Source organism: Mastigoproctus giganteus, chromosome 5, assembly GCF_048544385.1.
Source record: "Mastigoproctus giganteus isolate SK-2022 chromosome 5, ASM4854438v1, whole genome shotgun sequence".
NCBI classification, from domain to species: Eukaryota; Metazoa; Arthropoda; class Arachnida; order Uropygi; family Thelyphonidae; genus Mastigoproctus; species Mastigoproctus giganteus.
In genome coordinates, this window is record NC_143579.1 from 172,839,224 (window position 1) to 172,857,034 (window position 17,811).

At 39.0% G+C, this 17,811-nt stretch overlaps 1 protein-coding gene across 1 annotated transcript in view; it reads left to right on the forward strand.

Moving 5' to 3' along the window:
- Window positions 1-17,811, forward strand: part of mEFTu1 (mitochondrial translation elongation factor Tu 1) — a 167,394-nt gene that overhangs the window by 10,392 nt on the left and 139,191 nt on the right. The window contains exon 2 of the mRNA XM_090373527.1: window positions 7,505-7,554. Within this exon, the coding sequence (XP_090229653.1) occupies window positions 7,505-7,554 (50 nt within the window). The remainder of the gene's footprint in view (window positions 1-7,504; window positions 7,555-17,811) is intronic.

The window sequence follows — 17,811 nt, forward strand, 5'->3', positions numbered from 1 at the left end:
TGCCCGAACACAAGTGATCAGTGTACTGCTGTAGGATTTACTTAAAGATGTAACTACCATCAAGGGTAGAGGGAAGGGTTTTTGTTTTCATAAAGGTGACTAAAGTCGTCTCAGACAGTTTTTAAATTCTGTACAGTGCAATCAACTGATGATGTTTAAAACAGCGAATTCAAAGTGGGAAGCCTTCAAGGAATTAATCTTGGAAGCTACTAGGCTTTTCACACCAACTAAGAAATACTTTTATAAGATTTAGACCTAAATGGTTGTCAGAGGAACTAATGAGGCTCATGGTAGAGAAGAAAAATGTGTGGGATGCATTAAATTATCAGGTGACACAAAAGCCTATGGCAGATATAAGCTATTCTGATCAAGTCACAAAGGAGGTTAGGCAAGTGATGGCTGATTACAAGAAATCCTTGGCAAAGGATACAAAGAAAAACAACAGACTTCTTTACTTATGTAAACTCTAGAAGGAAGGGGATGAATCAGATTAGTCCACTTAATGTTGATGGTTCGACTGTTCATGATTCTGCTTAGATAGCTGATAAACTGAATAAGTATTTTTATCTCTTACCAAGACAGGCTTAAGTTATGTAAGTTGCAGCATCTGAAGACTAGACACCTGCAAGGCAATCTGATTGAGGAGTATAAGGCCTGGAATGGTTTGAGCAGGCTCAGCACTGATGGGATATTTCTGCTTGCCCAGATTAAGTACCTGAGGGGGCATAGATTCAAATTGAGGAAAGAGTTGAAGAATAGATCTGTGGAAGTTTGCCTTTAGCCAGAGGGGTTGTTGATTGCTGGAACAGACTTCCATTTGCTGATGTGGAAGTTGATAGCTTAAGTAAATTTAAGGCCTGAACTAGACAAACATTTGGAGTAACTGGATGGGTGAAATGGGAAGGTGTTTTATTTATTTTTTTTTTAGCTGATGCTATATAAGTTTGCTTTCTTGCATCATTTACGATTGCCCATGCGTTAACAATGAAATTGCTGTTTTGAAATACACAGTTTCAAAAGGAATGCTTTTATTTTTTTAAAACTTGGGGGCTGCCACCCAAAAACCCCAGATTTTGTTAGCATAGTTAACGAGACAATAGCATGTGCAATTAATAATAAAATTACTCTTTGTATGTGCAAAATCTGCCAAAAGAGGATTTTTTTTTTTTTTTTGTTATGGAATCTAGCAACTAAACAATACTAGTTTAGTGAAATGGGAAAAGAATACAGAAATACAAAGAAAACTCCTCATCAGTCCTGGTATGCAGGCTTTTAGATTTCCCATACTCTCTTCAGGAAAGTCATCATTCAGTTTTCACTGCTACAGACACTAGTGTTCAAAGAAAGTGCATCACCTAGGAATTTCAAATTTCAAACCCTTTTTCGCAATGGTATGTTATATAAATGACTAGCATCACAAATAGATGTATAAACAAAATATATTTATTAATAGTTAAGGCAAAGCTAAGTAATATTTGACAGGTGCTCTCAAACTATTCCAAAATAAGCATTTGCAACCTTTATACAACAGTTTTGGTAAACACGATAATTATGGCTGAAGTGTTATCAGAAGCCCTCAGTTTGCTTCAGTTTATCATTTTAAATGGAAAACAAAATGAAAAGTTCACCATGTGAAAACTAATATTTAGTTCAACTGCCTCTGGTCTTGATGACAGCAGCACATTGTCAAGGCATTGACAAGATCAATTTCTGAAGATAATCAGCTGGTAGTTCGTGGTTCCAAACATGAATTATGGCTTCTTGAAGTTCCAGAAGGGTCTTTGGTTTCTTTCTGGTGACTGCAGATTCCACACGATGCCAACAGTTCTCTATAGGATTCAGATCTGGGCTGTTTCCTGGCTAGAGGCAGTTGTCCTGAACGTTGCAGTTACTTGGCAGGTTGAAATGGTCTCTAATGGTTGGTAGCAATTTGCTTTCCAATATAGCCAGGTATCCATTGGCATTTTCGGAACCTTTTATAAACTGCAGGTGACCTACTCAGTGATATGAAGTGCACCCCCACATCATTTGACTGGTAGAGAATTTCACTGTAGACACCATACAGTCTGGATGGTATTTTTCACATCTACGGTGAATCCCATCAGAGCCATGTACGTTGAATTTCTTCTCTTCCTAGAGAAAAAACTGACTTCCACTGCTCGGGGGTCCATTTGACATGCTCCTTACACCAAATTAATCATGCATTTTTCATTTTATTGTGTGAGGAGGGGCTTCTTAGGGCGATGGGCTAAAAGTCCATTTTTGAAGAGGCGCCTTCTGACTTACTGCACTTGCTACTCCTATATGTTCTTCCCATTCTCTTTTCAGCTCAGACAAAGAAGCTTTACAGTTTTAAGGCATAAGCGCTTCAAAATGCGGTCCTGTTTTGGCATAGAGACTCATTTGCGTTCAGTTCCTTTTTTTCCTATCAGCAGAACCGATATTCTTGAATTTGGAAAGAAATCTACTCGCTGTTGACTGATTACAAGACTCTATAAGCAATATGATGGGAAGAACATCCTTTCTTACGTAAAGCAACAATAGCACTCTTTCTTCGTGGCGTCAACTGCACGTAACTCGCCATCCTAACACAATCAAGGAATGATGCAACTCTTGCAGAGTGTGCATATATAGCTGAAAGTAACAGCTGATGCAATATTACATCACCTACGCGTGTCAATCTTATCTGATGCAATCTATAAGAAATATTGCCATATACTTAACATTATTCGGACGACAATCACAATTTTAAGGGGTGATGCACTTTCTTTGAACACCAGTGTATATTCTCCAAGGTACGGGTTGAACTGTCAATCTACTGTTCTCAATGGCAGTTGCTGTTTAATAGCACTCCACGTTCCCTTGATGCTGTTGGTGTTCGCTTTCATTTTCAGGATCGGTAAAATGAAGTGAGTGGTTTACCGCAGTGTACTTAAAACCTTCGTTCCCTAGACAATCATACAACTTCCAGCAGTCTGAAACTATAGTCGTTCCGGGTAAAATGGAAGTCCTAATGATGTCCAGGAGGACTTCTTTACTCCAATTTTCAATGACCCTGAAAAAACACTGATGTGCCTCGTTCAATCCCACCAAACACCCAGTGCCCATTGTCCTTTTCTTCTATTGTACTTCCTCTCTCCAAACTTACTTTCATCAATTTCAACAGTCACACCTTCACCGTCTATCATACTCCTTTCTTTCAAGCACAGCTCCTACTAAAACTCCTCCAGTCATTCACTGTGGTTTGACTCACTCCCAACTCACTCAAAACATATTCACGCAGTAACTTCTCCGCCCAATAATAGGCGAGCAGAAGGACCTCAATCATTCTTAATCTGCTTTCATAAAACCACAATCCCTTGCATACAGATCTTTTAACTTGATGAGGATTGGCCCTTTTCTTTCTACACACCTACTCAAATCCATCTTTAACGTCCTTTCCCTCAGCTAATTTCATCGAACATCCACACTAAAACACTTGTACCGAGAAGCAGTCAAATTCACACTCGTGCACCATTCAATCACAGCTTTACGTCCATCCTTTTCCGAACCATGCAACATTTTAGCACTCACTTGCTCCATTGGGATTGAACAAAGGTTAAAAATACAGAGATGAAAGAAATAAAAAAATAACAAGGAATAAGAAAATGTGGTGGCAACACATGGCAGCTAAACAACAAAAGTTTACCTGCACGATGAACTGGATATTGAAACACAGGACATGAGGAAACACATGGCAAACAGACACGAGCAATCAAGCAAATGTGGCTACGAAACGATATGACGAATTTTGCATTTGCCACTGCAATGACATCATGTCACGTTTGTTTGTTTGTTTGTTATTTGGTTTTTAGGAGCATTAGCAACTAAGGCCATATTGCTCTGGGATATGCGGTGGTCATTCCCTGACCTTTCCGCATCCTCCGTATTTGGTGGTGACGGGCTTGAACCCCGGTCTAATCAAGAAGTGTGTGCTACGCACTGCTGCTCCTTCCCACCTGGCTACGGAGGTGCCTTCATGTCACGTGATGTCCTTCTGAAGTGGGAGGGGGAATGCAGTGAGTGGGCGGAATCAACCTGTCGATCTCTGCTTTCCTCCGCTTCTTCTTGCCATATTGGAGGGGTGTACCACTCTGTGGAGTTTAATGCAATTTTGCTAGTAGGGAAAAGGTGATTATCCATTTGTTCGTTGTATAAGGCAGTGGTCAGGTAATGCCTTGAGTACTGCATACAGGTCTGGAGGCCTCATTTTAGGAGGCACGAGTACAGAGAAGGTCAACAAGATTGGTGAGGGGAACAAAGGGGTCCTTTTACCAAGAAAGACTTAAGTTCTGTAAATTGCAGCGTCTGGAGACTAGGCACCTGTGAGGTGATCTGATTGAGATATGTAAGGCCTTGAATGGGTTGAGCAGGCTCAATGCTGATGGGATTCTTTCTCTTGCTCAGATTACGAATCTGAGGGGGCATAAATTGAAATTAAGGAAAGACAGTTGTAGAGATTTGCCTTTAGCCAGTGGGTGGTTGATTGCTGGAACAAACTTCCATCTGTCATTGAGGAAGTTGATAGTTTAAATAAATTCAAGGAAGAATAGGACAAACTTTTGGAGCGAATGGATGTGTGAAGTGGGATATTTTTTATTATTTTTTTGGCTGATGCTGTATAAGCTTGCTTGCTTGCATCATATACCTCTACTAATGCTAATTTCAAGGCATTATGTTGTCGCAGGGGGAGAGAGCGAGCAGAATACTTCATGCAATCAAGTATAGATAGTTAACGCTAAAAAACTTTTAATGTTTATTGATTGAGGTGAAATTTTTGTTAGTAGAAAGAACAATCCTCTTTTGTTTTAACATCAGTAAATTGGAACGCTTAATAATGTGGGACTTTAACTTTCCATATATTGACTATAGCTTGTGGGTTGGGCATTTGCACAGTATCAAGACTTGTGTATTAATTGGATGATTGTTTTCTGCACTAGCATGTTAGAGAGGCAACAAGAGTAAGCAAAACTCTTGATCTGATTATGAGCACCACCCCTTTGTGCATTAAATATGTGCAGATAAAAGTCCCACTAGTTGACAGTGATCACTGTGTAGATGTGAGATTTATTTAAAAGATATTACTATAGTCAAGGGCAAAGGGAAGATTCTTTGCTTTTATAAAGGTTACAATTCTCACACAGTTTAAATTCTATGCAGCGAGACCAACTGAAGAAGTTATCAACAGCAAATTCTAAATAATTGTAGAAGCTACTACTAGGCTTTTGATACGAACTGAGATACTGTTCGATGCTTCGACCTAAATGGAAGTCAGATAAACTGAAGAGACTTGTGGCAGAGAAGAAAAATGCCTGGGGAATCATAAATTATCAGGTGATACAGACCTACAATACATATGAACTAGCAAGTAATCAAGTAACAAAGGAGGTTAGGAGTTAAGTCAGGTTACAAGAAGTCTGACGAATAATGCATAGAAAAGCAGCAAAGACTTCTTTGCTTACGTAAACAGTAGAAGGAAGGGGATGAATCACGTTAGTCTTCTGGATATAAATGGTTTAACTGTTGATGATCTTGCTCAGTTTTCTGACAAACTAAATAGGTATTTTGCATCTACATTCACGTGAGCTGTTTTTTAGTGATGGGAATGCTGGAAGTGTGTCAAATTGGATTTTGCAGATCTCCTGACCCCATGGACAGGAGATCTGCAAAATGTATCCCCAGTTCTCAAAGGGGGATCAAGGGGAGACAAGTAATAACTTGTTAGCTTGACATTCTATTCCACAGAATGTAATGGAGTCATGGTTAAAGAAGTAATGCAGAATCATCTAAGACAAGAATGTAGTTATACTGCAGTCACAGCATATATATGTTAAAGGGTGATCTTGTCTGAAAAATGCAATTGGACTATGACATAGTAACAAAGGAACTGGAATATAATTTTGACTTTGTGTACTTAGATTTCAGAACATCTGTTGACACTGTGCCACAAAAGAGACCGCTGTATATAACAGAGCAATGTAATATTAGGGACCGGTTACTGCTGTGGCTGGTGCATTATGGCTACAGATGCTGATGCACTTAATAAATCCCGAAACAAACTGTTGTGGTTGCAGGGACGGTTGAGTTTCTGGTGATTGAGCGGTTATCAATGGGCACTGCTGTTTTCTTCGACTACTGTTATTAATGGAATCCCCCAGGGTACAGTGCTAGATCCATTGTTGTTTTTAACATTTATTAATGATGTTGATGAAAGCATATCAAGCTTTAATGTCTAAATTTCCATTTAATACAAAGGTTGGCAGGGTAGTTAATGACAGTAATCAGGAAATGCTACTGCAACAAAATCTAGAAAATTAGGCAGATGGGCTGAGAAATGGTAATTGAAGTTTAACGTTGAGAAATGCAAGAAATAAGGGTATCAGTAATCCTAGAATAACACATCAGCTGCATTCTTCCATACTCAGGGTAGCGAAGAATGAAAAATACAGACCTGGAGGGTGGGTTATTGTGCAGTCTGACAAGTTCTCTGAGCAGTGATGATAAGGCGTTAGAATAGGTCATGAGGTTTTATCAGTAAATATCCAGGAATTTTTCCAGCAGGGATAAGCAGGCGATTATCCCATTGTACAAGGCAATGGTTAGGCTGTATCTGAAATACTGCATGCAGGTCTGGAGGCCTCATTTTAAGAAGGATGTAAATCTGAGGAACAGGTTCTGTGAAGGGCAACGAGATCAGCAAAGGGAAGAAAAGGCTGGTCTTACCAAGGAAGGCTTCAGGGTCCATTGAAAATTGTGGAATTGGAGGCTGGGCACCTGCGAGGAGATTTGATTGAGGTGTTTAAAGCTTTGAATGGGTTGAATAAGATCAGTTGATAGCATCCTTCCTCTTGCTGAGACAATAAACAATGAGGGGACATAAATTCAAACTGTAAAAAAGGATGTGTTGGAGGTTAGATGTATGGGTTGTTTTTTTTTTGTCTTCAGGCAGCAGGTAGTTGATTGTTGGAACAAACTTCCATCTGGTGTTGTGGAAGTGCAGAGTTTAATTAAATTAATGGAAGAAATGGGCAAACTAATAGAAGGGGTGGACAAGTGATATGGGAAGTTTTTTTTTTTTTTTGCTGATGGTGTATAAGTTTGTTGCTACTAATACTAACTGGTCCTCCTGTTTTACCTGAAGTCTTTTGTAACATTGTTCCTACTTCTATTCCTTTTTTGAACAGGCAATTTTGCACACAAAGCTGAAAACATTCCTATTATGGCATTCTTTGTATTCTCTGCCTTGTGCTTATTGGGATGGAGTTATGACTACTGAATACTTTAAGAATATAAATGCAGGTTGCAATCCTAAATATCATCTAGCCTTTCTGAGAATGGAAATTTTTAATTATTTATAAAACTATCAGTGATAATAAATTATTGCTTAACAGTGTACTGAATTTGTCTTCTTTTTGTTAATGATTATCATATAGAAATATTAATTCATATTTTTTTATTTGTTTAGTATTGAAAACATCTCTTAGAATTCTGGCTTCCAAACAAATCTCTGCATTGGTAAGTTATTATTTCTTATAAATGCCAATAAGTAAAAATTATGTAATGGAAATTATGTGATGAATTAGTCGTAAGGGATATTGTCTAGCAGTAAACTTCTTTGTAAGATATTGAAGTTCTGTGACTAAATCATCACATAATTTCCATTGCCGAATACAGAATTAACAATCTGCACAACCAAAACACCAGAAGCCTATGATAGATACAAGTATCTTTTCTGCTGAATATATGCAATAAAACTAGATTTAGAAAATCTCTATTCTGATTATTTACACTGTAAATAACAGATTAATCTGTTATTTACACTGATTCCCTCAGCTCAATCACGTCGCTGTGTAATTCCACAGATAAAGTTCACCCTATTCTAGATGAAATCAGAAGCTTGTTAATACAAATCAAAAAAACGCCACCAACTGGTCACTTTTTGTTGGATTCCAGCCCATTCCGGTATTTTAGGCAATGAACTGGCCGATAAAGCTGCGAAAAATCCAACTACTTTAGATTTAACCAATATCCCTGTTCCAGCATCAGATTATGCACTAACCATTCATGCCGCTTGCCTATCACAATGGAAAGCACTCTGGCACTCTCAGACTAATAATAACTATTTCAGTTTAAACAAGATCCGAAAATTTGGCACTCCAGTGTCCGTCCGTACATCAAGACAAGAAGTAGTCCTTTCAGGGGTAAGAATAGGTCATACTCATCTGACATCTTTTTTTACTCACAGGAGACGATCCACCAAGTGCACACATTGCTCTAACAATTTGACTGTGAGACATATTCTCATTGGCTGCCCCCTACTATAAACAACACAGAGCTTCATCCTTGATCTCACTGATAAATCTTTGTAAACCAATAACTCTTGAAAATCTCATTGGTGATAAGACAAATATTTCTGAATTTTTTGACTTCAAGCAAACTGGACTTTTTAATAATTTCTGATTTCAGATTTTCTTTTGATTTTATGGAAATTCCTCATCTCTTAAAATAATAATTGAATAGGCACTTTATAGCCATAGCAGCTTATGTGCCATTAAGCCTCCATAACAACAACAACAAATAACCATTTAGAGCAGGGTTTCTTAACCAGGGACCCAAGGGGTCCGTGGAAGGATTTCAGGGGGTCCGTGAACTTGGATGGGAAAAAAATCAACTCATTAATTTCCTTCACTTATGAATATATGTAATAAATTACAATTGTATTAGCTGTACAGTAATATCCCGACTTATGATGAAAGTATGATGAAAACTATGTATTATTTGGTTTCACTTGCATTAATGAACTTGACAGGACTCAAATACTGCAGTGTGTTTTGTGCGGAAAAATTCTTGCGAACGGAAGTATGAAGCCAGCAAAACTGAAAGTCTGTCCATGCTGAAAATGCATCTAAAGATGCTTGTTTTTTTCGTGCGAAAAAATCTCAATTCGAAAAAGCAGGGACACTTCCAAAACTTGGATTTGCCATTTCACGAAAACCTTTTCTTGAAGCATCCTATAAAGTAGCTTACCGGATTGCCAAGCAAAAGAAGCCCCACACTATTGGAGAGACTTTAGTAAATTCATGTGCACTGGAAATGGTCGAACTGGTCTATGGACTGGAACAGAAAAAAAAACTGGAAGCTGTTCCCTTGTCAAATGATGTAATACATTCTAGAATAGTTATGTCTTTTAATATTTTGAAGCAGGTTATCGAGGAAATGGCAGCCTCGCCATTCCCCTTCAGTATGCCATTGGATGAAACTACAGACATTTCTCAATGTAGCCAGCTCCTTGTTTTTGTTCGCTATGTGCATGCTGACACCATCAAAGAAGAATTCTTATTTTGTGAGTTTCTTTCGGAAACTACAAAGGCCGTCGACGTTTTCGAAATGGTAAAAAGTTTTTTTTACAAACGAAACTTTGAATGGAAAGGAAAACTTCATTCTCTTTGCACTGATGGAGCTCCTGCGATGCTTGGTAATACATCTGGTTTTGCTACTTTAGTGAAAAAAGAAGCTCCTCAAGTTGTCGTCTCTCATTGCTTTTTACACAGACATGTACTGGCAACAAAGACTCTTCCAACAACCCTGAAAGAAGTATTGTCAACAGCCATAAAAGTTATCAACTTTTATTATCAAAAGAAGTTCTCTGAATCATTGTATTTTTAAAAGATTTTGTCAAGAAATGGGAGCAGAATATGAAGTGCTTCTCTACCACACAGAAGTGCGCTGGCTTTCAAGAGGACAAGTCTTGAAGCGCTTGTTCGAACTAAGGGCAGACGTTTCACTTTTTCTGGAAGAAAGAAAACCCACTCTTGGAAAATTTTGAAAGGAAGGATTTTATCCATGGGTTGACTTTACCTGGCAGATATTTTTCACCATATGAATGAGATAAATCTTTCCATTCAAGGTCATGAAGTCACCATTATGGATGCAACTGAAATATTACAAGCTTTCTTGGCTAAGTTACCAATATGGAAGAAGCGAGTACAGACCAACATTCTTGCAAACTTTCCACTGTTGCAGGAAGTGCTTTACCAAGATGTAGTTGAAATGCAAACTTGGAGAACGAGGGTAGCCTGTGCGGCTGTATCTTTCTGCCGCTCCTGGAACAGAGAAGTTTTTTCTGATTTATTTCTGTTTTATTAGCTTAAATTGGCATATTAACTTATTTTATAGAGTAGCTTTATATTCCTATTTACGATACTTGTTTAAAGTAACTTAGATAGAGATTTTGTAGGTATTACTTAGTATCAGTAAGGGTATCAAATCCACGTGTTGACCATTCGTAAATTGCCGCCGTTGTAACGCGATACAAAATATCTCAAACTAAATAGCATAAACTTAATATAGTATAGTATAGTACATAATATTGTCAATTAATCAGTAAAATCTATTAATCTTGTTGAACTTCATTGTCAATTAAATTGTACTTTAACTATACATATAACGACTTAGGTTACGTAACATAAATAATTTAAAAAATAAATAATTAATACTTAACGTGATACGGAAGTTATATAAAGAGATTTCCTAGATAACACTCAATACTGAAACATAAATATAGCGTTATAACTGTGTTGGGATACAAGTTTAGGGTTTTAATTTTGTACTGAAATCGAAATTTTATTGAAATTAAATCGAAATCATGACTCATACCAGAGCAGCAAAGCAAAAGGCTCAAGCTAATGGGAGTGCTGTGGCTCAGAGGAGAACTGAGGGGGGCAGTTGCCCTCTGAATCACAGCCTTTTAAAATGCACTACTTGCTTGATGTTTGTGGAGCAGTCGGGTACGGGACATGATGCTGCCATGGGGGATGTCTGTTTGTGCGCGATGCAAGGAGTGTAAGGAAATCAGGCGACAACTCAGCGTTGTTATGGGCCTATATGAGAGCTTGAAGGACAGGGTGGATGCCCTCGAAGGATTAAAAGTTAGGGCCCATCAAGCTCTCAGCTGCCCACACCAATGCCAGAGCTTGCACTTGTCATCGCGCAACACAGCGGCAGCCCACGAGGCAGAATGCGCTGGTCCCAAAGGAACTAGTAGTTGTTGGTGACTCTATTGTCAGGGAAACGGGAAACATGCTTTGTAAAAAGGATAGGTGGAACAGGACCAGGGTATGTCTGCCAGGGGCAAAGGTTGATGACGTTGTAGAGAGGATATCATCTTTCAAGGGCACAAAAGGTGATATAGTTGTACACGTTGGCACTAATGATATTAAGATTAGGAGACCGGCGGAATTACTTAACAAGTACGGGTCACTGTTGAAAAAAAGCCGTGAATTAGGGTTGAATTTGAAAGTGTCTGCAATTCTGCCCAGACACAATAGGAGGGAGTATATGATGAGAGCCCTGTCGATCAATTCGGCCCTGGAAAGATTGTGCAAGGCTCAAGGGGTAGAATGTTTTTCAGCCTGGTCTGTACTTGTTAACAGGAGAGACTGCTTCTACACGGATGGGATACACTTAAATAGAAAGGGTGCAAGAATGTTTGCTGATGCTATCGAGGCAGTGTTAGGTGGGTTGGAAAACTGCTAGATTGGGGGAATACAAAGACTAATAATAAATGAACAGTAGCCACTGGCAGAGGTGAAAGTGATTCTTGCACTGCTTCTATTGGAATGAGCAGCAACCTGGAAAATAAGATGCAGGATATTTCAGAGACTGCTGGTAGTCATTGGGGTACAAGTAAACACATGGGTTGTGTTAGGGTAGCTAAGAAAAAGAACAGGTGCATGTATACTTGCGTGTACACCAATGCTACGAGTTTAGTAAATAAATTTGATGAATTTGAGGTATTGCTCAAAACATCAAAGATAGATATTGTTGGGATTTCAGAGACATGGTGTCACTGCAGAACTGGAATTTGGGGAGTACAATGTCTACAGAAAGGATAGACAGGATAGGAAGGGAGGAGGGGTTATGCTATTAGTCAAGAAATACATAAAATTGAAGGAAGTGAAGCCAGTCGACATCGCTGGACAGTGCAGTGTTGAGTCAGTTTGGTGTGACATAAGCATTGGGAGATCAAAATTGAGAGTAGGAGTGTGCTATAGGCCTAATGACTCTGATGAGTATAATAAGAAACTGTACAGGGAAATAGAGTGGGCCAGTAAATCAGAGAGTCTTATAATGGGGGATTTTAATTTCCCAGATATTGACTAGAATTTGGGGGCTGGTTACTCACACACTAGCAAGGCTTTTGTGGATTTATTGGATGATTGTTTTCTAAATCAGCATGTTCGGGAGGCAACTAGAGGGAGTAATACTCTTGATTTGATTATTAGTAGTGATTCTTCATGCATTAAGAATCTGCAGATAAATGAACCACTAGGTGGCAGTGATCACAGTGTGCTGAAGTGGGATTTACTCAAAGAGGTAACTACCATTAGGGGTAAAGGGAAGGGTTATTGCTTCCGTAAAGGCGACTACGATGGACTGAGACAGTATTTAAATTCTATACAGTGGGACCAACTGATGATGTTACCAACAGCAAATTCAAAATGGGAAGCATTCAAAGAACTTATCTTGGAAGCTACTAGGCTTTACATACCAACTAAGAAATATTGTTCAAGGTTTAGGCCAAAATGGATGTCAGATGAACTAGTGAGGCATATGGCAGAGAAGAAAAATGCATGGGATACTTACAAATTAACACATGACACAGAAGCCTATGATAGATACAAGTTGATATGCAACCAAGTTACAAAGGAGGTTAGGCAGGCGAAGGCAGATTACGAGAAATCCTTGGCAAGGGATGCAAAGAAAAACAGCAAAGAGTTCTTTACTTATGTAAACTCTAGAAGGAAGGGGATGAATCAGATTGGTCCACTTGATATTGATGGGTCAACTGTTGATGATCCTGCTCAGGTAGCTAACAAACTAAATGAATATTTTGCATCGACATTCACACATGAGGAGTTATTCAGCAAGGGGAATGCCAGAGGTGTATTCAACTCTAGCAGTAAGCTACAGAATCTTGAAATAACTGGGAGTAAAGTGGAGGAGAAACTGTTGAAGATAAACACAAGAAAGGCACCCGGGGTGGATGGGATCTATCCAGTTATATTGAGGGAGGCAGCAAAGGAAGTAAGTAAACCTTTAGCCATAATTATGAGAGCTTCCTTCGACTCAGGGGAGGTACCCATAGACTGGAAATGTGCAAATGTGACCCCAATTCACAAAGGAGGATCAAAGGCTGACACAAGTAATTATAGACCTGTGAGCTTAACTTCTGTTCCAGGAAAATTAATGGAGGCACTGGTTAAAGAAGCACTGCAGGATCATTTAGACAAGACTTCAGTTATAGCTCGGACACAGCATGGTTTTGTTAAGGGGAAGTCTTGCCTGACCAACTTGATTGGATACTATGGTGCAGTCACAAAAGAACTGAATGCAGGGAATAACTTTGATATTATATACTTGGATCTTAGAAAGGCTTTTGATACTGTTACACATGGAAGACTGCTACACAAATTTGAGCAGTGTGACATTGGAGGCAAATTGCTGCTATGGATAAAGGGGTGGTTGAGGGGGAGAAGACAGAGAGTGGTAATCAATGGACACTGCTCATCGTGGACTAATGTTATTAGTGGAGTCCCTCAGGGCTCAGTGTTGGGTCCATTATTGTTTTCTGTATTTATAAATGATATTGATGATGGTATATCAAGCTTAATGTCCAAGTTTGCAGACGATACAAAGGTTGGCAGGGTTGTCAAGGACACTACTGACACTATGCTGCTGCAACAGGATCTGGAAAGGGTGAGCAGATGGGCTGAGAGGTGGCAAATGAAGTTTAATATTGACAAATGTAAAGTACTACACATGGGAAACAGCAACCCCAGAGCAACGTATCAACTCTGTGGTACTACACTGACAGTGGTAGAGAATGAAAGGGACTTGGGGGTGGTTGTGCAGGCAGATATGAAGTGCTCTGAGCAGTGCAGACGGGCTGAAAGAGTAGCTCATGGAGTATTGTCAATGATATACAGGAATTTTTCTAGCAGGGATAAGGAGGTGATTATTCCATTGTATAAGGCAATGGTCAGGCCACACCTAGAGTACTGTATACAGGTCTGGAGGCCTAATTTCAAGAAGGATGTAGAGCTGCTGGAACGAGTACAGAGAAGGGCAACAAGATTAGTGAATGGAACAAAGGGGTGCTCTTATGAAGAAAGGCTTAAGTTTTGCAAATTAGTGTCTGGAGACTAGGCACCAGCGAGGTGATCTGATAGAGGTGTAAAAAGCCTTGAATGGTTTAAGCATGCTCAATGCTGATGGGATTCTTCCTCTAGCTCAGAAAAATCACCTGAGAGGGCATAAATTCAAATTGAGGAAAGACAGATGTAGGATAGACGTGCGGAAATTTGCCTTTAGCCAGCGGGTGGTTGGTTGGTGGAACAGACTTCCATCCCTTGTGGTGGAGGTTGATAGCCTAAATAAGTTTAAGGCTCAGCTGGACAGGTATTTTGAACGAACAGAGGGGTGAAGTGGAAGTGGGTTTTTTTTTTTTTTTTTTTTGCTGATGCTGCATAAGCTTGCTTTCTTGCATCAAATGCCTCTACTAATGCTAATGCTAAATTAACACATGACACAGAAGCCTATGATAGATACAAGTTGATCTGTAACCAAGTAACAAAGGAGGTTAGGCAGGCAAAGGCAGATTACAAGATATCTTTGGCAAGGGATGCAAAGAAAAACAGCAAAGAGTTCTTTACTTATTTAAACTCTAGAAGGAAGGGGATGAATCAGATTGGTCCACTTGATATCGATGGGTCAACTGATGATGATCCTGCTCAGGTAGCTAACAAACTAAATGAATATTTTGCATCGACATTCACACATGAGTAGAATGCCAGAGGTGTATTCAACTCTGGCAGTAAGCTAGAGAATCTTGTAATCTCTGAGAGTAAAGTGGAGGAGAAATTGTTGAAGATAAACACAAGAAAGGCATCTGGAGTGGATGGGATCTATCCAGTTATATTAAAGGAGGCAGCAAAGGAAGTAAGCAATCCCTTAGCCATAATTATGAGACCTTCTTTGGACTCAGGGGAAGTACCCATGGACTGGAGATGTGCAAATGTGACCCCAATTCACAAAGGAAGATCAAAGGCTGACACAAGTAATTATAGACCTGTGAGTTTAACTTCTGTTCCCGGAAAATTAATGGAGGCACTGGTTAAAGCAGCACTGCAGGATCATCTAGACAAGGCTTCAGTTATAGCTCGGACACAGCATGGTTTTGTTAAGGGGAAGTCTTGCCTGACCAATTTGATTGGATACTATGATGCAGTCACAAAAGAACTGGATGCAATGAATAACTTTGATATTATATACAGTGAAACTTCCCTTTAACGGACAGCTATGGGGAACGAAAATGTGTCTGTTAGAGAGAAGTGTCCGCTAACAAGAATTCTGAGGGAGGAAAAAAAAAAAAAAAGGATAGAAAAATAGTTAAACGTTTAATGTAAAATTAAATTAAATTATATACAGATTTTGCACAATATTTTTGTAAATAATATGCATACAATTGTGCTATGCATATTATGACTTTATCTTAAGAAAAATACATACAGTAATCACTTATTTTCTTCTGCACCTTCTTCCGGATGATAATTTTGTTTTCAACATTTGTTTGGAGTGAAGAAACCATCGAAAGTCCTTTAGTATCTTCTTCAGCGGCGAAAAACATTTTTAAACGATTGATTTGTATGAGTGCTTCTTCCATTTTCATTGGTGGTTCGTCGTTAATATGTTCTTCGACAGAATGACCGGACAGCATTGAGCATTTAAGCATGCTCAATGCTGATGGGATTCTTCCTCTAGCTCAGAAAAATCACCTGAGAGGGCATAAATTCAAATTGAGGAAAGACAGATGTAGGATAGACGTGCGGAAATTTGCCTTTAGCCAGCGGGTGGTTGGTTGGTGGTACAGACTTCCATCCCTTGTGGTGGAGGTTGATAGCCTAAATAAGTTTAAGGCTCAGCTGGACAGGTATTTTGAATGAACAGAGGGGTGAAGTGGAAGCGGGTTTTTTTTTTTTTTTTGGCTGATGCTGCATAAGCTTGCTTTCTTGCATCAAATGCCTCTACTAATGCTAATGCTAATGACCTTCTTCCATTTCTTCATCCTCATGAGGAACTTCTTGAAAAATATCGATGATAATGTCATTGATATCTATAGCACCATCTTCTGTAGTGAGGTTCGAGTCTATATCTTTGTAGCCAGGGTCACTTGTAGCGGAAGTATCGTACATTATCCATAGATGTTGAAGTTCTTGTTCTTCTTGGTGCTCCACATTGTTGTTCACAACTTCAATTTTTGCGTTTGAGAAGCCAGACTTTATAAAACAGTTCACGAGAGTTTGTTTTCTAATTGCGTTTACTGAAGAGGAAATCCATTGAATCGCATCTAGGATGCTGATTTTCTTTGCAAGGTCACTCGCACATGTTACATCGATCATGTTTGCAATGAGATGTCTTAAAACACGTTTTCTGTAGTGAAGTTTAAAATTTTTTATTATCCCTTGATCCAAGGTCTGACACTCTGCAGATGTGTTTGGTGGCAGAAAAACAATTTGAATGTTGGACAATTCAATGTGCGGGTGAGATGCAGTATTATCCATGAAAAGAATAATTTTTCTGTTTTGACGAATCATGTTTTGGTTAAAGTGACTTATCCATTCGCTCATGATATCTCGTGTCATCCACGCTTTTTTATTAGACTTCCAGTCAACATTCAAAAGATTCAACTTTATGCCCTTGAAACAACGAGGAATTTGTGGTTTTCCTATAACAAGAGGTTGTTCAAAGTCTCCCAGCATATTTGCTGGGAGACTTAGAAATTTTCCGCCCTGGCACTTTTCGTTTTTTAGACTCATTGTTTTTTCAGGAAGAGCTTTAAAAAACAACCCTGTTTCGTCACAGTTGTAAATATCCTTAGCTTCAAAATCACGACATAAATCTTCAATTTGACAGTCCACTCTGTTACAACCCCAGTTTCAAGAGATCCACCTTAACCACTTACGGTTTTCCGAGAAATTTTATGCCGAGTTTTGAACTTGTCTAGCCTTTGTCTAGTTCTTTGAACTTGTCACAGAAGCTTTGAACTCATTTACTCCCATAGATTTCACAACCTCCAAAGCCTTTTCCCTAATAATAGGCCCATTAATGGGAATTTTTTTAGCACGTTCGCGACAAAACCACTCATACATAACGTTGTCAATTTGAAGTCCAACAATTTTCGGGAATGATTTTTGAACCTGATCATTTCCGTGTTGCCAAAATTGTTTGAGCAGTTCATTTTTTTCCTTTAGGATGTCGCTTACCTCCGTCTTCCCGATTTTGAATTTTGCAGCGAGATTGCGAACACTATGTTTTTTGCCGATCATACGCATTAATGAGTTCGACTTTATCTTTTAAAGTTAAATGTTTAAGAGAAGACATTGTGCAATTCACACGACACTGAACAAAACTGAAAACTGAAACTGAAAAGACAAAAGGCTGACCATATCCCCCCCCCTGCACACACCAAATTCATCAGAAGTTTTACACGTGCCTTAAATTCTTGAAAAAGTGTTTAGAACCGCGACGTAAACCATGATAAAATTCAGAGAATCGGAAATAGAAAATAAACACACGATTGAGGCAATACGTGGAAGAAAAGTTCCTAGAAAAAGGTCTGTAACCTCGCCCGCTGTCTGTCCTTTATTGGGAGATCAAATTAAGTGCTAATCTAAACGAAACAGTGCAGATTGCCTGTCCGCGTCCTTTACA